The 21,872-nt window shown below is 44.4% G+C and overlaps 1 protein-coding gene across 1 annotated transcript in view; it reads right to left on the bottom strand.

Moving 5' to 3' along the window:
- CEP162 (centrosomal protein 162) overlaps positions 1–21,872 on the bottom strand; it is a 697,428-nt gene that overhangs the window by 8,884 nt on the left and 666,672 nt on the right. Inside the window, exon 26 of the mRNA XM_069235591.1 lies at positions 17,487–17,621. Coding sequence (XP_069091692.1) covers positions 17,487–17,621 — 135 coding nt within the window. The remainder of the gene's footprint in view (positions 1–17,486; positions 17,622–21,872) is intronic.

Genomic DNA, 21,872 nt, shown 5'->3' with positions numbered 1-21,872 from the left:
CATGTGCCTGCCTGAAACCTCCAGAAAGGAGACAGAGGAGCAGAGCGGCGCGTGGCAGTAAGGGTAAATGTTTTTTTAAATCTATTTTAAAATACATTTTACCCCCTCGCATCCCCCCACACCACCCCCGTGACCCAAGAGAGCCGCTACTGATGGACACAGCATTCAGAAAGCAGAGGGGCACACAAATGCTTGTGCAGGAACATCTTAAACCTCAGTCTATTACACAAACATGCATTTTTATGTTCATTACAACAGAGTGGAATTTCACTTACCTCCTAAGGCTGAGCACAAGGAATTCATTCAAATCTTGTATGACTCAAGCATTATTTACTATTGCATGAAGTAGGATGTGAATTTTACATGTAGAATTTTATACAAAAAAATGAGAGCAGGGAACCTGTCAATTATAAACCAAAAGTTAAAGCCCAGCCTGTGCCACTGCCCCAATCAACAAGGGAGAGATCCCCAGTTGCCCATTACACTGTATCACTGAACTCACTGCATCCAAACTAGGTCAGGACATGTTCTTCTTTTCTCCTTATTTCCCCAGTGACACCTTCTTCTGATACCATGTAATGATCGCTGCAACAAAGAGTTTCAGTTGCTGCGAGCCAAAGCTGACCATCCAGGTCTGTGGAACCTATGAGGATCCGCAGGTTTTGCACTGAGCAGAGAAAAGAAAGGTTCAATCACCTATTCAGGTTTATATTTCAAATATGGGCCCTTCATGCAGCCTAAGTGGCAAGATACACAAATCATTTATCGCTCCAAACCCCGCTACGTACATTTTTGTAATGCAAATCTCCACAGATCCATTAAAGCCAACTTTGGGATAATTCTGCTCAGCAGCTTTTGCTATAGCAGAGAGCGAAAATCTCTGAGGCAGATTGATGAAAATGTTACTTACAAATATTAACATGGACTAGATGAGTCCATTCCACAGAATGAGGAGGAAGGTGGGTCACTGAGATACCTGTTGTTGGTTGGAGTATCCACCAGAAAGAGCGGTACCAAAGGGAAGAACATTTTCCTCTGATCGATACTTTTAACCGTAAATTCCTCTCCAGGTGACTAGATACCCAAGCAGTACCTCCCCAGTTTGTGGGTCTGTGAAATGGCTCAGATCAGGGAATCCTGACCTACAAAATGCCCCTTGCGTCAGATGTGGCTATCCACAGTTTTGTTTCATGAACGTGTCAACTGATGCCCATATAGCTGCCTGGCAAATATCCAAGACTGGGACATTGTACACCAGTGCAGTGGTAGAAGCCTCTCCTCTGGTGGAATGAGTTTGAAGACCTTCTGGGGGATGTTTCTTGGCCAGCCGATAACAGATCTAAATGCGCAAGACAGCACATCTGGAGATATTTCTCTTTTGCAAAGCTTTGCACTTTTTTCACCCCAGAGAAACCCACACAGGCTGACCGTCAACCCAATGTTCCTTGGAGTGATCGATTTAGAAGCTCAGGGCTCTCACGGGGCCAAGGTGACGAAGTCTTTCTTCCTCTTTAGATGGATGAGATTAGTTGGGAGGGGGATAGACTGACCTATTTGGAAAGGTGTGATGATCTTTGGTAGGAATGCATTGTCCCGAGTACCATCTTGTATGGGAAGAAAGTGGTATACAGAAGGTGGAGAGGCAGTGCTTGCAGCTCACTCACACGATGAGCTGAATTGATTGCTATGAGGAGAAAAGTCTTCAGCATGAGGAGGCAGAGAGATTAGCTACGTATTGGTTCAAACACAAGTTAAGTGAAAACCAAATTAAGGTCCCATTGGGGCATCACAAAATGCTTTGTCAGGAGCATATGAACCAACCCTTTCAAGAAACAGGTCACTTGAACAATGACGGCTGATCAGATAGGTAAAGAAAGGCCGAAAAGGCCAATAAATAACCCTTAGCTGCGGCAACAGCACAGCTTTGCTAAGCCAAAGAAAGAAAAAATAACAGTAAGTCAGCTAACTGTTCCTGTAAAGGCTGACTATAGAGAAAGAAATACCATATAACAAACTTCTTCCAGTGTCCTGTGTAAACAGTTTTGGTTGGGGGACCCCTGGCTGCCAAGACAACACCAACATCAGGAGGAAGATCGAAAGCCATCAACTGTTCCCACTAAACTTCCATGAATGGAGGTTCAAGTTGTGCAGGTTTGGGTACAGTACCATGAGCTGCTAATGTGACAGGAGGTCCTTCTGAAGGGGCAGCCAGAGAAGAGGACAGCTGCTTATGACCAGTAGTTACGGGAACCACATTCTTCTTGCCCACATCAGGGCCACTGGGATCATTTTGGCCCGGTCCTTCTTGATCTTAAGAACTATGTGGAAGCGTACAGGAGTCCAGAGCTCCAAATGAAATGTTTTAGGAAAAAGTCTGGGCACTGTACTGTCTCTGTGGTGGTGAAAATATTGACTCAGGGTTCTCTCCATTATTTGAAGAAGCCCTGTTTCACCTTGGAATGCAGCCGCCATTCATGAGCAACTAGGCAACTTCAGCTGAGTTCATCTGCCCTGGCATTTAAAGACCCTGCCAGGTGCAATAAGACTAGGGAGATACCCTGGCCTTTCGGCCACGTACAGAGGCGCAGGGGCCTTCCTGGCACACCACCCAACACTCTACTTCTTGTTGTCTGTAAGAACCTGTACTCGTTCTTCCTTTATGGTCGGGAGCAATGCTTTCAGTGGCAGACAAATTGCCTGCAACTCCAGCAAGTTGATGTGGAGATGGGCTGCCGTCAGACACCAGAGCCCTCTGATTGCCACCTCTGCCAGATGATCTCCCCAACCATGTAATGCCTCAGTCATGGCCCAGGATTGGCAAAGAAAAGGGTATACCAGTGGACCAATTGCAGTCTAGCAGCCACAACTGCAGATCGTTTGCAGTCTCCTGCAACACCCGGAAGGAATCTGAAACTTTTGTCCTAAGCTCACTGAGGCTTCAGATCCTAGTGCAGAGCTCGCATGCACCACTTGACATGATCAACCAGCAGGATGTAGAAGGCCAAAAGGCCACAGAGCGACTCTCACTGAGACCCAAAACAAGGGTTGAAATATCAAAACCACAGCATGAATGTCCGGGACCTGTTGAGGGAGAGAAGGCTCAGAAGAGCAGGGTGTCCAGGATGGCGCAAATGAAGGGGGATCCGTTGTGTAGGAGTCAGGTGTGACTTCAGCATGTTGATGGAAAAGCCCAAACATGTCAACAATGCAATGCTGTCTGGAGGTAGTTTACGGTTGTCTGAGATGAGTCCTCCTTTAGTAGCCTATCATCGATTTATGGTAAGACTGGTATTCCCAGCCTCCACCAATGGACAGCGATGGCCACCCGAGGTGCATAGTAAGACCGAAAGGGAAATGAAAGTGCTCATAGTCTACCTGAAACCGCAGGAAGCATCTGTGACTTCATGCAAAGCTAGACAAGGAGAACATTTTTTTTGCCAAAATGTCCATGTGTTTCAGCTCTGAAGTTGGGGGTGTATTCAGGAATGCATTGGGGGTCAGTTAGCTGGTAGAAGTCTGTACCACCAGACTTTCTGGTGAAGGATGCAGGAGGAGGAAGGCATGATCCCCAATGCAGGCTTGTCTGTTCACTGGAGAGGAAGATTCTGGCTTTGCCCAGTTGCCCAACAGTGTATTTGTGGGGGCCTTGTTGAAGGGAGGAGAGACTCCTGCTTTGTTTGTCCTGGTTTACACACCTCTGTTAAGACGTTTGTCGTGACCTCAGTGGTGGGCAGGGTGAGGTCTAAAACTTCTGCTGCTCTTCTAATGACAGTGGCAAAGGAAGCAGACTCTTCTGTAGCCACATTAAGTAAAGGCCAGGTGATGTGTCTAAGCTACTGTTGTCCTGGAAGTCTAAAAACAAGATGTCATAATCATACAGTGACTGGCCTCATCAACATCAGCATATTCATGAAGCTGTTGCACAACAGACTCTGGGTCAGAGTCTGAGTATACGCAAGATCAGTGTGACATTGGGTAAGCTTCTGACTCCAACAGCACTATTGGCTCCCCTTCCCGCATCGGTGGAGATGTCAGCGCTCGAAGATGCATTGCAATAAGAGGTATTGGCATTGGTCCCAAAGCTGGGGCAGATCTTGGGGTGGGGTCAAGTGGCATGGTCGGCATCTGTAACAGGTCTGTTGAAGATAGATCAACTAGAGGTCACCTCAGATCCTTGAGGCCTGAACGTGTTCCAGAGTGCTCTGGTTGAGTACCGGCTATTCAGTCCATAACCTCCTCAAATTACCTTAATTGTTGCGGCATCGTCGCAGGGCCAGGTAAGTCAGGTCGAATTGGAAGGACAGTCGAAATCAGTTTCAGGGTGGGAGATGTAGCTGGCGGTCTTGGGGTACTTGGAGTGTTGCGCGACTCCAATAGGAGTGTGAAACGTAAGGGGGCTGTGCTTAGATTTTTTCTGCTTCTTAAATTTTTGGATTTACCTAAAGATCTTGATTTCAATGAGAAGAGTTCATGAGTATACATACAACTTGGACTCATGGTCTTAGATGAGCTTCAGGTGCATCTTGGCACATTTCTGGCCAGGTCAGAGATAGACTTTGTGAAGGTCTGTAACAAACATCTGTTTGTGGCAATCATGCTCAGTTTCAACCGTGTCGCTTTAAGAGGAGACATGTCCCTAGCACACTGGAAACAATTTTGAAAGAAAAACTCTGTCAAGTCTGAAAGCACTTGAGAATGAAAGGCAGGACCACACCAAAAGGTGCGGAAAAACAAATTACTTACATTAGGTAGCGCATATCTGACTGAGATAATACCTGGTTGCAGATTCCTTACCTTTGAATTTCCCCCAAGCGTCAGACTGGATCCAGAGAATGTTGTGAGCAATACCCCTGCAAGTCCTCAGGTCGTGTCGATTGCCTCCGCGTCCGTCATCACCACACCAGACATGATGTTGCAGGTCCTCTACAGGCACAACCCTAGCGAGCTGACGTCAGTTTATTTTCACAACTTTCCATGCCAGAAATGCAGAGCCATAAACAAACAGACTACTGGTGGGTCAAAACTAAGACCCTGAAGGGGGAGTCTGTGTCCCTAGAAATCTGTCTGCAGAGTGGGGAGGATGGGTGGGTCGGTAAGGAATCTGCAACTAGATATTGTCTCTATCAGATAAGGCGATACCGAAGGTAAGCAACTTGTTCATCTGAAAGAGACCACTAGTTGAAGATTACTTACCTTTGAATAGATACCAAAGCAATACCATCCCTGGAGATGGGTCTGTGAACCAAGATCATACTAGAAAGTCCTGCAGGACCAAACAGGCAAAGTACCCATCCCTACGGACCTGAATGAACAAGAAGTAGTGTTTGGTAAACATGTACAGGGCTGCCCATGTTGCCGTCTGACAGATATCAAGGCATGGAACTCTGTGTCCTAACGCAGAGGTCACAGCTGTACCTCCATTAGAATGAGCATGCAAACCCTCGGCTGGTTGCATTTTGGCCAGTGTGCAGCAGATCTTAATGCAGTGGACGACCCATCTGGAGATGGTCCACTTCTGCAATGCCTGAGCTTTCATTCCACCCACATCAATTACAAAGGGTTGATCATCTACCCCAAACTCTTTTATACGATCAAGGTACAATGCCAATGCTCTTTTTCGGTCCAGGCGGTGGAGTCTCCTCTTCCTTAGAAGGATGTGGGGATGCATAAAAAGTAGGCAAGGTGATGGATTGGCCTATATGAAAGGGCGTAACCACTTTTGGCAGAAAAAAAACCCTAGTGCAAAGTACCAATTTATCAGGGTAGATGGAAATGTAGGGGAGCTTAGATGGCAATGTCTGCAGCTAACTCAGTCTGGGGGCAGCTGTAATGGCCACAGGAAAGGCTGTTTTCAAAGTGAGAAGCCTGAGAAAACAACTGTAGAGAGACTTGAAAGGAGCGCACATCAGAAATGTCAGAAACAAATTCAGATCCCATTGGGGGACAATAAATAGGGATGGAATAAAAAGATGTGTAAGACCTTTGAAGAACCTATAGGGAACTTAAACAAGGAAGGTTAGTCTGCAAACTCAAAAAAGCAGAAATACTAGAAAACTTTTAAGGGTGCCCATAGCAGAGCCCTGCTTGGCCCGGGAAAGGATAAACAACAGGACCACAAAGAGAGGGGCAGAAAGGGGCTCAACAGGCTTGTCTGCACCATGCCACAAATTTCTTCCAACGACAGGCATATACTGTTTAGGTGGAGGGACGCCTGGCTGCCAAGATTACATTATAGTCTTCAGGAGGAAGGTCAAAAGCTATCAAATGTCGCTGCTCAATCTCCACACAAGAAGGCAGAGAGTGCAAAGGTTCGGGTGCAGAACCCTTCCCTGCTGCTGCGACAACAAATCCTCTACAAGGAGCAGTCTGATCGGAGGATCGATGGACATGCTCAGTAGCTTGGGATACCAGACTCTCCGTGTCCAGTCCGGAGGCACAAGGATTACTTGGACCCGGTCGGTCATGATGTTCCTGAGAACTCTGGGCAAAAGTGGCGTACAGGAGGCCTGAGTTCCACTTGAGAAGAATCTCAGAGCAATTGCTGCCTTGGAACCTCCAACTTGCAAAACTGCTAACATTGCACGTCCTCAGCAGAGGCGAACAGACCTAACCAAGGCTCTCCCACACTGATGAAAGGGACCTTACACCACCTCCAGATGGAGACGCCATTCGTGACCCGCTAGACATTTTTTGCTGAGTACATCCGCTCTGGTGTTCAGAAAGCCAGCCAGATGTTGAGCAACCAGGGATATGCCCTGCTGTTCCAGCCATGTCTAGAGGTGCAGATTCTCTTGACAAAGGGTCCACGACCCCACCCTGTCCTTCATGTTTCAGTACCACATGGCGGTGGTGTTGTCAGTGAACACCAGCACCATCTTTCCTTTGATAGAGGGAAGAAATGCTTACAATGCTAGCCAGATCTCACAGAGCTCCAAAGGTTTGATGTGGTTTCCAGATTCAGCCATAGACCAGATGCCTCTGATCTCCACCTCTCCCACATGGCCACTCTATCCAAGGAGTGACACATCTGTCACTACTGTCAGATCTGGGTGGGGAAGGGAGAATCATCTGCTTCTGACCCAACAGAGGTTGGTTAACTACCACTGCAGATCTTGTGTAGTTCCCTCCAAAATATGGACCTTGTTGGAGAGATTTCCCTGATGCTGCGCTTACTGGATCTTCAGGTCCCACTGCAGAGCTTGCATTTGTCATCTGGAATGTGTCACCAGCAGGATGCAGGAGGCCATGAGGTCCCGAAGCCTCAGAGTAATTTTCACCAAAATCCAGGACAGAGGCTGAAACATCAGTATCATGGCCAGAATATCCTGGACTTGTTGCTCAGGATGATAAGCCCGAAACTGCACTGTGTCCAGAACAGCTCTGATGAAAGGAAGCATCTGAGAGCGAATCAAGTGTGGCTTCTGCACGTTTAAAGTGATCCCCAGCGAATGCAGGAGGGCTGGAGTAGTCTGGAGGTGGGAGAAGACAGCATGGAGTGAGCCCGTCTTCAACAGATAAGGGAAGACTGAAACCCCTGATCTGCGCAGATGAGCTATGACCATCATCACCTTGGTGAACACCAGAGCGACGCTGGTAAGTCCAAAGGGGAGCACAGTGAACTAAAAGTGCTTGTGGCCTACCATGAACAACAAGTAATGCCTGTGGCCAGGCAGGACCGGAATATGGAAATAAGCATCCTGGAAGTCTAATGCTACCATCAAGTCTCCTGGGCAGAGGGCAGATAGAACCTGAGCCAGAGTGAGTATTCTGAATTCCTCCTTCTTGAGGAGGAGATTGACGGACCGCAGGTCTAGGATAGGGTGGAGGCCCTTGTCCTTTTTGGGTGCCAGAAAGTAGCGGGAATAGCAAACACAACCTACTTCTGGCACGGGAACCCTCTCTATGGCTACCTTGGCCAAGAGAGCCGTAACTTCCTCACTGAGGAGGGACAAGTGATCCTCCGTCATCCGATCGTAGGGTGGCTGCATGGAGAGGGGAGGGAGTAACGACTGCAGACTATCTGCAAAACTCACCTGTTTGATGTGATGGATTGCCAGCGGAGCAGGTGATCCTGCCTTCAACTGGCCCTAGGTAGGGAAGGGTCAGACTAGGAAGGCTTAGAGGCTGCTGCTGGGGGGCAGCAGATTGTCCAAACCACTGGGTATCCAATCCATGAGGACGGAGGATCCCGTGCCTTCGGCCACACAGAGGCTGGGCAGCATGTGTGGCAGCGTGGCTGGCAGGGAATGGATGCGGTTGGAGACCCTCTTTAGCCACTAATGGGGCAAAAGGCAGACTGGGGGGATGAGGGAACCCCGCGAGGCCCAAGGACCTGGCTGTAGCCAAGAATCCTTGAAGTGCTTGAGTGCCAAGTCTAACTTGTCTCCGAAGAGATGGGTGCCCTCAAAGGGCATGTCCAATAAGGTAGCTTGGACATCCCATGAAAACCAGTCCTTCTCAGCCATGGGTGGTGCTTCAAGAATATGGGCGAGGAAACCGTTCTACCTACCAAGTCGGTTGTGTCACCAACACCCCCTTCCACTGTAGATGGATATTCATAAAACTTGACATGCCATGCAGAACAACAAAACAGCACAAGTTACTAATAAACAAAGCAAAACAAAACATAAGAACACCCTTTTGATCGATAGTGAATCACGACCATAATTACACAGTCACTACAACTTTCAGATTTTCTGGAAAGTGTTGGGCTCATATTCAGTCATGCAGTTTAGTCAGTTCTAGTGGCTGTGACTGTGAAACTCATTCAGAGGGTGTATGACAAAGCTATCAGTGCTATCATTTTATTGGATATTAAGGCAGCATTTCACACTGTTGATTACCCAACCGTCCAAGCATGCTTAAGGTCCTGTTGGAGGTGCGGATAGCAGGACCATTCGTGTAACATATTTTCATCCTTTTTAAGTGGAAGTTCCCCTTACTTAATAGTCCCCGTTATATCTAAGCTGCTTGGTGCATCAGGGCCATCACTCAGTTCTGCACTGTTCACACTAAAGTGCGTTCACTGGCCACCCTTACCTTGAGCTTCGATTTTTCATGTCTGCATGTGATGGATTTTCCCAAGTATCAATAATGCTAAGCCTGCAACTCTTCAGACAATACTAAAGACTTGTTAAATTGACATCTCTTCATGGATGGAACAAACATTCTTAAAAATTAATGGGACAAAAGACTGAAGTGGTAATCTGTAGTGATAAATGTCAACTGGCATTCTGCAGAATGGCTGCAATGCCCAGGTAGTTTGAGCTGTCCCACACTGAAACAACAGCATGGCTAGTTGTTCAGGATGCCCATTCACATTGTCTCAGATGGTGTTAGTGGGTGTGGACCGACAGGAGTAGAGGGAGGAGCATGGTTTAGAGGATTCTGAATACTCAATGAGCAGTATCACACCCCTAGTTCCCCAGTTTCACTCTGGATTCAAGATCTAAACAGCTCCCGCTCTTTCATCCTAAGTGAACAGGAGGGAACAAACAACTGGGGATGTTCAGAGACTGAATACTGAATGATCAATACAAGAAGGAGGAGCAGAGGCTGTGGTCCTGCAAATTTCGTTTTCAACATGCCAACACAGACTTAAAGCTAATCTCCATTGTGGCCAGCTCCCACCTCACCTCCCTCCTCTTGTCCTACTGAGGGACACATGGAGATGACGTGATGAGAAAAGGAGTAGAAGAAGGACACTTGGAAAGACAGACAGTACAAGGGAAAGACAAACTCATCCAAGGGCAGAGGGGAAAAGTAAGTGAGAGGGACAAAGGGAATAAGGGGAACAAATAAAGAAGAACTCATGGGGTGGAACCTGGAGACAAGGGGCAAATGTAGATAGATACATGGAGAAACAGAAGAGGAACAGGAGAGTGACAGAAAGAGGAAGAGAAGTCTAAAGTGGGCAGGAGTAAAAGACAAAGGAAGAAGAAGAAGAAGAAAGAATGACACAAATGTAAAGAAAGATGATGAAGAGAATCAGAGGACTAATGGAGGGAAGAGACAAATGGAGAAAAGGAGGAAATGACAAACAAAGAGGGCGAGCACAGGGCTAACGGGGAGAGGGACAAAAGGGAGGAAGGGCAGAGGGACAGTTAGAGAAGAGGGGACAATGAGGAGGAGATGGAAATGAAGAGAAGAATGACAAATTTGAACAGAAAAGAAAGAAAAATTCAGAGGGACAAATGCACAGCAATAGGAGGGGGAACATGAAGACATTGGCGAGAGTAGGACAGGAATAAAGGAAGAAACAGAAATAATGGGGACTGGGCAAGGGGAAGAGGGGCAACTGGATAAAAAGGGGAGAAGAATAGAGAGAGCTGGGAAGGAGAAGAGGAGGAGATGGGCACAAGTACAAAAACAAGGAGGTGAGGGACAAATCAAAGGTAGAGGAAAGGGGTAAATGGAAAAAGGAGCAATGGGTTAAATGTAGAGGAGCAGAAGCAGGACAACAAATGGAGAGAAAGTGGAGAGGTGAAATTGGACAGTAATAAAATTAGCACACATTGAGAGGAAACATAGGGGAGGGAACATGGGAGCAAACAGGAAAATGACAGAAGGAATACATAGATAGTAAATATAAAAAAGAGGAAAAAGAAACAGACCAAGAGAGAGGCAGAGCAGGAGAGGGGAGAATGGTGGAAAAGAGGAGATGGACACCAAGATATGAAGAGGTTAGGAAAAAGTGAGAAGAGAATCAGGACTACAAATGGAGTGAAGGAAATGGGCCAGCTGAGGAAGAGAGGGACAAAGAACATTCTAAGGGAAAAAGTAGAGAGAAAGATGGAGAAAGAGACCGCTAGAAAGGAGGATCAATTGTATAGGTGAAGAAGCCCAAATGAGGAGGAGCAGCAAGAGGGAGAAAAATTTAGAGAAACAAATTAAGAGAAGATTTAGATTAATCAGGAAGAGTAGAAGAGGGATAAATGAGAAGGACAAATGGGAAAAATCCTAGAGGAGAGGGACAAAGTACAAGCGAGGTGAGAGAGGAAGACAAATGCAGTGGAAAATACGGGCAAACAGACAAGAGGAGGAAAGCAACACATGGGAAGAAAAAGTGGGACAATGTCCAGGAGGATGAGGAGACAAATGGACATGAGAAGAGAGACCAATGGAGAAAAAAAGGATGTGGTAAATGAAGAAGTAACAATTTACATTTGGTAACACTGCCTGGTGGATACTCTATCTGCTAGCACATTTCTCTCTTCTTGACAGTACCCCCAGGCATCTGACTGAATCCAGACATATCTCAGGATGTGACGTCTCAGAGCCACATGTGGCACCATTTGGTGCTCTGATGTCAGTTCTTGCCCTATTTTTCAAATGGTCTTTGAAGTGACAGACATAAAGGAAAAGAGTGTTTAGAACCAACATCCACACTAGTGAACCAGTACAGTAACCACTACACAGACTAGGAAGACTGGTGGGTCGTTGAGAAAACTGCAGGTAGATAGTATCCACCAAAAAGATTATTAAAGAAGGTATCTTTTTGCTGATGGATACTTCTACTTTCAGATTCCACACCTTATCAACCAATTTCAAATCAGTACCAGGAAGCAGGAGGGTTTGAGGAGAATACAAGACAGCTAACCAACCCAAAGCTCTGGCAGACAGTAGACACATCACAAAATACACACTAACCAAGATAAATTGCAAACAGCAAAAACACGAAACAAGGCAAAAGCCTAACCCAAGGGACATACCCATCAGACACCTCAGGACTACAGCAAATAGCTGCATAACCGACACGTGCAAGAGAAGGGGCAAAATGCCTGTTTTGTAACACCCGATACCACAGGACCAATAGCCCAGCAGGAAAGAAACATCTGATGCCAGTAAACCAACAAGAAGTGAAAGTCAGCCAAAAGAAAGGAAGCAGGGTGTTCCAGATTCTAGCCTTCGTTAAACACAAGGAAGCAAAGCCAAACATGCCAATCACTCACAACATCACTGCCAGTAACTGTTAGCTACTAGGTAGGTGCCTCAACTTAAGCAGCAACAACGTTGCAAACATCCAAGGACAAAGGGAAACAAAACACCCTTCTAACAGAGATCCAAACTTGAGGAACACCAAAAGAAAGGACAGCGAGTGTCAAAATGGAAACCCACGCAGCAACGAGGAAGAGGATACATATCACCAGAAGCCAATTGTTTAGGAAAGGCCAGAGAAACAAGGGCGAGCAGGATGAAAAAGCAGAATCCGTGAAACCTGCACAGCCCAATCAATAACTAGGACAAGAACAAAGATAACTACCCAGCAACACACACCCGAACAGAGCAGTCATTCTTCTTGATAAACGTTTAAAGGAATATGCACCATATTCAAAACAATCGCAAACCCCACAAAACAGCAGATACAGTGAACTAAAGAAAAACAGACACTAAGCAAAACCCATTTAAGAACCAAGCAAGAACTAGGCCACTATTGGTAGCAACATACCACCATTAACAAGTAAGAAACCGAACACAAGGGCATGCAACTGCAAATATCCACCTGGCCAGACATCCAAGCATAGCATGAATCAGCCCTCTCTGTCTTGAAGCAAAGGGCAGAAGTACATACAAACAAGAAACAAGGACCCAAGCTTATCGCACTTACATCACACTCCAGTAGCACAGCTGCCTTGCTCAAAACAAGAAAGGATTAGTGTAGGAAGCTAGCTATCTATGTAGTGTACTAAATGTAGGGATGCACTATGCAGATAGTAGTGGTGACCCTTATTGGTTTACAGGGTTAAAAGTGACAATCCCAAAAGCTCTCTTTCGTGGTAGCGTAAGCGAGCAGTTAGGCTTATCAGAGGGCAGTGCTAAGAACTTGTTCAACTTGCAAAGGCAATAAATGAGACACACACTGGGGACTTGTTTAGCAGGGACTCAGTGCACCTCAGTCAATAAACCTCAGTACCAGTAAAAAACACTTTCCTACAATCGGACTCTGAAATTTCCTTGCAAATATAAAGAACAGGGCACAATGCAGCTCAAAACCTTATCTGAAAAACTGATCTCAGTATGGAAGGCATCAAGCAAGAACAATAGGCAACAGAACCAAATTAAGAACATACCTTACGCACCCTCAGGTCTGCAAGCACGACTACACACTGTCCTGAAAAACAGTACCATTACACACTGCAGTGACTATCCAGTACAATTGTACAGAACCCCTGCAAAGGAAGCCAAGAAGGCTACAGAAAGACACCAGTAAAAACATGGTAGAGAGAAGTTAGGAAGCATAAACAACTGGGTTATGGCTTATAAAGCCAACAAGGTGGTCATCTTCTGAGAGTGTGCGGCTGAATCACTATGAATTTGCTGCAATACGTTTTCTGGTTTGGGAAGAAACAACTGCTTTGTATACTCAAATGCCTTTAAAAGGGTGGCAGTGGCATACCTGGGACAATGTTTCACCTTCTCTACCCCTAGAGGCAATTTTGGAGCATGAGTGGACACTGCTCTACATATATGGCTGACAAGATGACAGCTGACCCTAGATCCCTTGTGGCTCACCCAGAGGTGCCCAACATTGGGAGGCTGAGTGGAGCAAATGGAGTCTGTGCTGACCCTGTCACACCTGGTGCTCTCTGAGACAGAGGGGCTTGGAGGGGCACTGCGCTGTGCTAGGGGATTGGAAGTGAGCCACTGGAGCATTGACCTATAGGACAACCCCTGATATCTGCCAGCATCCCTCCTCAACCGCTGTTGGCCACAGGCCTTACATGAGAACTGTAGCTGAACACCCTGTAGATAGGGCTAGGGGCAGTGGCCTGCTCTGGACTGTAGTTGGCCGCTTGGCAGAGGTATGCTGTGCCTGGAGTGTTCAAGAAGCCTTGGGCTTTGGGAGCACCTCTCTCCCCAAAGCTCCCTCAGAACCTCCATCTTTCTTTCGTTGAGCGGGCAATACATGGGGGAAGGGTGTGAACTTAGTCCTGGGCCCGAACTGTGGGCACGAGGTTTGTGCTGCCCCCAGGGCCCCTGACCCCCCCACAAAGAATATGAAGCCTGCTGGCAATGGGGCACCCCCTGGAACTCCAGCTGCTCAATCAATCAATCAATCAATCAAGGACTTATAGAGCGCACTACTCACCCGTTAGGGTCTCAAGGGGCTGGGGGGGGGGGGGAGAGCTACTGGTCGAAAAGCCAAGTCTTGAGGTGTTTCCTGAATGATAAGAGGTCTTGGGTCAGGCGGAGGTGGAGCGGTAAGGAGTTCCAGGTCTTGGCGGCTAGGTGAGAGAAGGATCTTCCTCCAGTGGTGGTGCGGCATGGCATGGTTTTCAAGATGTAGTGCAAGCAGGCCAGCGGGAGCTCAGCCCTATGTGAGGAATTGACAGCAGCATTCAGCCAGGTTGTCAACTGGGTATGAGGCAGGCCTCGCCCCCCCCGATGTAACGTAAGGACCCGGCAACAAATGATGGTCAACATCGCATATTACTCCTGCTTGTCACTACCGGGGCAGTTGTTACGAGACCAGGGGTAAAGAACTAAGTGGCATGGCCTTGTCTTGGTCTGAGCCAAGGGATTAACTAACAAATTACATTACCCACCCCCTCAATTGCCTTCAAGGCATTATCACTTGACCCCTCCAGCCTTCACTTTTCTCTCCAAGTTGCTTGGTGGGGCTGAAAAATGAAGCTGGTCCAGGATGAGAGATCTATCCTTAAACAGGGCATTTCCTTGTACTCCTTTGCCTCCTTCTGGACTGCTGTGTCCTGAAGGGGCTGAAGAGTTTTCACCCACCATCTGCTCGTACTGCCCATGACGCAGTGCAGCAATCGAGGTCCCAGCAGGCAAAGGTTGGGCTTATTACCTCACTGCTCCCCTATTTGTTTCCGACTGCACTGTAACCATCCATGAATCCTGCTAGCTTGGAATCTTCCCTGTAAGGCTGGACTGGGAAAGCACAATCACCACATGCAGCTCCCAAATGATATTCCTTCAGGATTTGTCCCCCTAGAGTGCCCTGTTCCTTGCACTGGAACATCATGGGCAAGGACCAATCTGTTGCCTCAATTGCACAAACTAAAATGGACAGATATACCTCGCCACCCTCAGACACTCTTGTGAAGTTGACCAGCTCGTACCCTGACCCATCTGCTTCGGTGCCACCTGCACTGAAATAACCCGTTCAGAGAGTGTCTGACCTGCCACTTTACACAAGACTGTTTCTACGGAAGCAGGATCAAGACTGATTTGTATATGGCTATTTCCTGTTTGAGGTGGCATGGAGGGCAAAATAATGATGGACTGTAAGGCGGCCCAGATTAATTACTAGTGGCAGAGATTAATTGAAGCATTCCACCCATTACTTTTAATGCAACTCTATCAGAGGGACCGAGCAGAAAAAAGGGAAATGGTCTTTGCTTGCTTCTTGTCATTCAGAACGAGCCTGGCATGGTAGTTTGGTCTGGATTGGTCCTATTGGAGCAGGATTAAGACTGATCCATATAGTTGCCTGAAGTGCCATGGTTGCAAATGAGCAATGGACTGAAGGGGACTGAAATGCGGCCCAGAGTGATTACTAGTGACTGAGATTAATTGAAGCATTCCACCCATTACTTTTTGTGCAACTCTATCAGAGGGACTGAGCAGAAAAAAGGGAAATGGGCGAAACAGAAACACGACTAACTTTGCCCTTTCAGTGGATTTGCCTCAATCAGCAGAGGTTTCAAGGGACTTTAAAGGAAGTATACCATGGACTTAAGAGACTTCAACCAGGGTGTACTATGGACTTCAAGTGATTCGGAACCATGTATGTGATAAGTTGAACACCACAGCTTAAAACACAGGACAACAATGAGATAGAAGGAATGTGGCGAATGATAGTACTGCGCAGGCAGAGCAGGTGTTTCCTGATACAGACTGCATATGACTGCTTTACTGCACATTTGCCCACCTTTAAGGACTGCATCTTATTCCGAATCTGACACAATCCTTGCTGCTATCATGCAGAGCTCAAGATTTTTGTGATCACTTCAGGCCTTGAAAAAGCCCTAGAAAACACTAAGCGGATGCGGTGGAACACATGCTTGCTGTCCTCCAGAATGAGGCCACTGCGAACAACACTAAAGCAGAAAAGCACAAGAAAGGAGAATAAAAAACTTTAAACTAAAGAAACTTAAACTTACATATTAAGAAACTTCTGCACATTCTCTTGAATTACTGAAACACAGCAGTGTTGGACATATATATGACAACTGTTTTATGAAGATTACGTTAGCATATTAGAATTTCAAAGTTGTAAACACAATGATTTCTTCTATGGCTACACACTCTTCTTGCTCTAAAAATGGTCGAACCAGGTTTAGCAGTCATACTGGTGAATGGCAAAGTAATGAGCTCCTGTCAGAACAGGATAACAGGTAAAGTGCCCATTCATAGCTAATATATTTTATCAGGAGTGCTTTGTAAAATAAAAAGGAAGAAGCCATAATGTGTGTTCAATGACTGCATTTATCGTAATACCTCTTTTCTGCCACCAACAACCTTTTGCCAGTGAGGGCTAAAGAGGAACATAGAGCAAGGTTCTTTCGCAAAAAGATGAAGTGTGGTACGTGAAAACTCTGATTGCCCCATCGAGACGTGGGCTATGGCTCATTCTCGGGTGCAGCTTGCTGCTAATGGCCTTCTCTGTATCCTCTTCCGCTCCATAAGATCTCAACACCTACTGAGGTCTTCACCATGTCATATGTCCAGTTGTGCCTTCTGACATTACTGTTCAGACGAGGCCTAGATAACCCACTAATATCCACTTGGAGAAAGTGATGAGGCTCTGACTTCTGTCCTTCCCAGTGCAATATTGTTTTTACAGGGTTACAGTCTGCTAAATCACGATAACGCTCACTTTTTTATAACCTGAAGGCTTTGCTTCCTTTTTCCTCCTAATGTGAATTAATGGGCTGCACAAGAAAGTAGTTAAAAATGGAAGACACCAGGAAATCTCATCCTTATTAAGGGTACACTGTGCAGCTATCAGTGTTCCATTTCGCTGTGACCCTAACAGCTGCAAGATTTTGGCTTTATGGTATTGGGACGACATCCGCTCACAATAGGTAAGACAGATTGCTATAATTTTCAGGAATAATTAAAAGTGCCACACTAGTTTTAGAATTCATACAATCAAGCACACGAAGAGGTGCAGAACATATGTTTCAGAAACTGCAAACCTCAGCTTTCTGCTTTTTTTTAAATTTGAAATGGTATATAGACAAAATCAACCTTTGGTGAATGCCCACAAATACTGTGAGATAATGGTTAGGATTCCAATAGGCAGCAGCTATTAGAAATGTCCACATATACTCACCCAGCTCATCCACATTAACACACCTGCTTTCTTTATTATAATTAGAGAAAAAAGAATGCAGGCAAACATTAATAGTGACAACAATCTAAGCATTCTGATTGGCAAGGCCAATGTCTGATTTTCATACAAGGTGTGTACATTCAGTAAAAGATGCAGTATGAGATGACAGCATCTAGTTTATTACCTGCTGAAGTTCCAGCTCTCTCTGTGCATGCCTGTTCTCCATTTTCCTTATTTTATTTTCCAAAGCAAGGAAGTGCTTCATTTGTGGGCTGTGGCTCTCTTTAGCTTCTCTCAGTTCTTCCAGAAGTTTTGCAACCTGAAATTTGAGATGGAAGGAGGAATTCATTTTTGCAAAAGCTTTCTTTGCATACACACCTTTTGAACACACAGTTAACGTGCCATTTTGTGAAAAGTCAAAAAATAAAACCCCACTAGTTTTTTTATTCTGATGAAAGTGACATTTAATTACAGTGATAGATAACTACAGCAGTATGAAACACTATCACTGATGAGCAAATATTATTATTTTTTAAACATGCCAGTGCGCTGTCAATGCTTTTAATTAATAAATCAAAATGGTTGAGAAGCAGGGCATAAGCCATGTGCGTCTCATAAGATAATGGCCTTGTTCAAATAAAAGAAACCTTCACAGAAAGCAATACAATGTCAAACCCATATAGACTTATTCAAATTTAAGACACAGTACAGAAGGCAAAAGTTGTTAGTAAAATGCAAATCAGCATCAATAATGCATGAAGTGATGCAAATGCGAGAGGCTTACCATAAGGTAAATGACAACGCAAGCAAATAGGCAAAACCAGAGTATAGTTCTGCAAGAGGACTTATGGAAAATCTGTTCAAATAGTTTAAGTATTAAGCCAATAGACAGACTATGGCAGAGTCTGCACAGTTAAAAAAGAGGCAAAAAAGGCTAAGTATAGGCTAACAGAGTCTGCACAATTGAAAAAGCCATAAAAGTCTGGCACATTTTATAGATTTCAGGCAGTCAAAGCCACATACTTGACATCAAGGAACACCCACTTTCATGCATAATTATAATACGAAATAACATGATATTTGTGCAAAAGACTAAAACAATAGACAGTCCAACTGATGGATGACTCCCAGAGCAGATTCGGGTAAAGAACCTTGAATATGTTGCAAATACAGTAACATTCTGCAAATGTCTTCTTTCTCGAGATACACATTAATACATTTCAGCTCGACCATAATTTTGCGCAATTCTATCTTGGTTATTTTCTAAAATAGACACAAGAGAATCATGCACATAGAAAACTAATTAATGTGATTCAAAAGCACATTTATTATTCTGTCACTATAAATGAATGTCAATGCTGGATGATTAGGCCACAGTTATGTTAACTGAAGCCTGGTTATGCTAACTAAACATATCTAAACAAGCATTAGTTTCTATTAATTAACAACACGTGTACACATCCACCTTTAATGATTTCTGAATCATCATCAAATTCTTCTATTCTATATTACAACAGTTCATCAACCATTCCCAGCTTCTTTGATTATGTCTTTTCAGAGGCCTTCATTTTATCATAAGCTCAGGCTTTGAGGTCATCAAGGCCACTTTCATCCTTCTTTCTCTTTGTGGTTGTCAGTTTCTTCTTCTGACAATCACATTTTAAATCTCCCTTAAAACAAATAAGTTCTAAAAATTAATATTAACATTAGACCAATGGTATTCAAGGTTAATATTGTAAAAATTGTAAATTGTGTTAGCATTTTCTTTAGTAAGTCGCCACCTACATCACCAAACCGTTCACCATTGTTTCCAATTCCCTTTCAAATCTTACTAAACCACGAACCAACTGTTTCCCCTACACCAGTCTCCCAGCAATTTAGTTTCACTCGCAACATTAGTTATATTGTTAATATATTTATTAATGTCCACATTGTTATCAGGTAGAAATATACAACACTACTGGACCTGAATAACACAACGCACTCAATCTTGCTTAGAAAACAATATGTCCAAAGCCAATCTAGTTAGTATTACCAACCGATGAGTTACAATGACACATACATTCTTGACAAGAACACAAATAACAGTTATGCCAAAATCAAGGAATGTACGTCTCACATGGTTGACTGGATGTCGTGTCTTTTCATAAAAACTGAATACGGACAAGACTGAAATCTTAATTTTTCCCAGATGGAAGGTTTCTGTTTTCTCGTCCGTTAATTTCTGGCCATGTCATCTTGGGGCCACTCCCTCACCAGCTCGTTTAGTTTGAAATCTAAGTGTCCATCTTGACCAGGGCATCTCTTTGATGGCTCAGGTACCAGGTTTTCCTCCTCCTATTCCAGGATGCTCCAGCTTCTGTGGAAAATGCTTCCGTACCTCTCGCACTCTTCTCTTCTCACGGTAGTGCAGGTATCAATTATTTGCTGCGTAGACTACTGTAATTCTTCATTGCTTGAGTTCCTGACTATATCTCAACCATCTTCAGCATCTCCAATATGGAGCAGCCGGCACACTGTTCCGCAACAAAAGATCTCTGTGACTGTTTTTTTGCTTTTCAAAGCCATCCATGGACGTGGCCTTTTTTTACATGAAAAATAGGTTTCAGTTTTACATCACACCTAGATCTCTCATGCCTTCTGCGGCTAGGCTGCTACTCATCTCCCAATTCTGCTTGACCGGAGCTGAGGCCAATGCATTCTTATCACATCTGCTGAATTCTGGAATCCCTCTCACCTCCGGCCAATTACCTTTTAGCTTTCCAGAAACAATTGGAAGCTTGGCTATTCTCTAAACTTTAAATTATGCAGCCTGTGCATTCAGCGTTCAGGTAACAGCGTGCTTTACACATATAAGTGCAAATACCCTTCCATTTTATGACCCTGAATGTTATACTTACTTACCATGCTGTATACCGTCCAATGATCCAAGAAAACAATGGAACAATAGAAATGAAAAACCAGAGTACATAAGAGGCTCGACTTTCCTGCCGATGACAGTTGTATTTATTTTATTTGATGACTTTGATGTGTTCTATGACTTTCGTCTATTCAGTATCTATAGGTTTCCCTTAGTCAGTCGAAGAGCTAACCCTATCCCCAGGATAACAGCTATCTGATTTTGACGAATGGGCAATGGGATACTCCACAATCTTTATTGGTCTTTGCACTAGTCGTCACATGATTTTGACAACAACATGTTTAGGTTAAAGTCCCCAGTAATCACCATGAAATTGTGTGGCTATTTTCCAGATAATATGTTGTATCATATCTAAGAGCTCATGTAAATGTTTTTCTCTCACCCCCTTAAAATGTGCTAATTAAAAACGTAAGAAAAGAATAGAGAATACAACATTTTGTACCTACCTATTAATGTGTAGCCCGGAACTGTTATTTTGCAACCTTCATCAATCACTTAAAAAGGAAACGATAAACATACCTGTAGCCATAGTCCTGCATCACAGGAATCTTCATTGAAGTCAGAAACCTAAAATAATTCCATGCTGCCTGAGTGAACCCCGTCCAGAGACAAGCGTGCCTCTTATCATAGGGTTCAAGCCTCTAGATGGCTGTACCAATATCAACAACTGAGGAAAAATCAAAGGTCATTCTAAAACAGGGACCAGAGGAAGCAATCTCCTCCACATAAAGCCCTCACAGACCAAGGGCAAGAATTTTCAGTCTAAGCAATGAGAAGTGCATACCCCCTCCACTGTTACCCACTCCTGTGGGGGGAATGTGCATTGTTGTCCATAAGAGTGGAGAAAGATAACGAAAGACAAATGGGTACGAAGCATCATTCAGTTTCCACTATTATTTGTACTACCCTACTACAGCATTTCAAGGCAAATACATCACTGATAGTCTACACTGCGACTATGAAGAAAATGATTTCAGTGATGAACACTATAAAGACATTTTTATAAAACCTAAACATAGGCTGATGGAGGTGTTCTGAAGTCCGAACAGGCAGCACGGAATTATTCTAAGTTTATGACTATCAATGAAGATCCTACGGTGCAGAGCTTAATTTTATCAGTTGGAGTTAAGATCACTCCGCAGGATCAGCCACTTGTGTGAACACACTGCTTTTCTTAAAAAATCTTTAATAAACATTTACATGTAATATATCAGTTGCCTAGGTTTCAAGAAAACATGCTATCCTACCAACGTAGAGATATTTTTCTAAACATTTCTTAATTCTGCAAGATACAAGGACTATAAGGGTATTATTTATATTTTGAAAGAAATTGATTTTGAAGGACTGACATTGTTTTAATTAGTTTTATCTAGAACATTAGGAATTCATTTTTGTGCCTTACTTTGTGGTCGTATGTAAACTAGACAGGTCATATTCACTCAAACCTTTGTTCTAGATGTACATGGCGTACGAGCAGGATGGCACAGTGAGTTAAATTCTCACTATTTTATTATCTGCATTTCAAAAGTTTGAATACAGGTAAAGCAAACTCAGTCTTTCATCTTTTAGAGTTTGGAGAATGAAGTACCATTAAATTAGTAACACTGGTTACAGCAACATAAGTGCCATACTGTGATAAAAAAATGCCAG

The sequence above is a fragment of the Pleurodeles waltl genome, chromosome 5, assembly GCF_031143425.1.
Source record: "Pleurodeles waltl isolate 20211129_DDA chromosome 5, aPleWal1.hap1.20221129, whole genome shotgun sequence".
Lineage (NCBI taxonomy): Eukaryota > Metazoa > Chordata > Amphibia > Caudata > Salamandridae > Pleurodeles > Pleurodeles waltl.
Note: the sequence above shows the minus strand (reverse complement) of the source record. Positions and strands in the feature narration are given on the sequence as shown.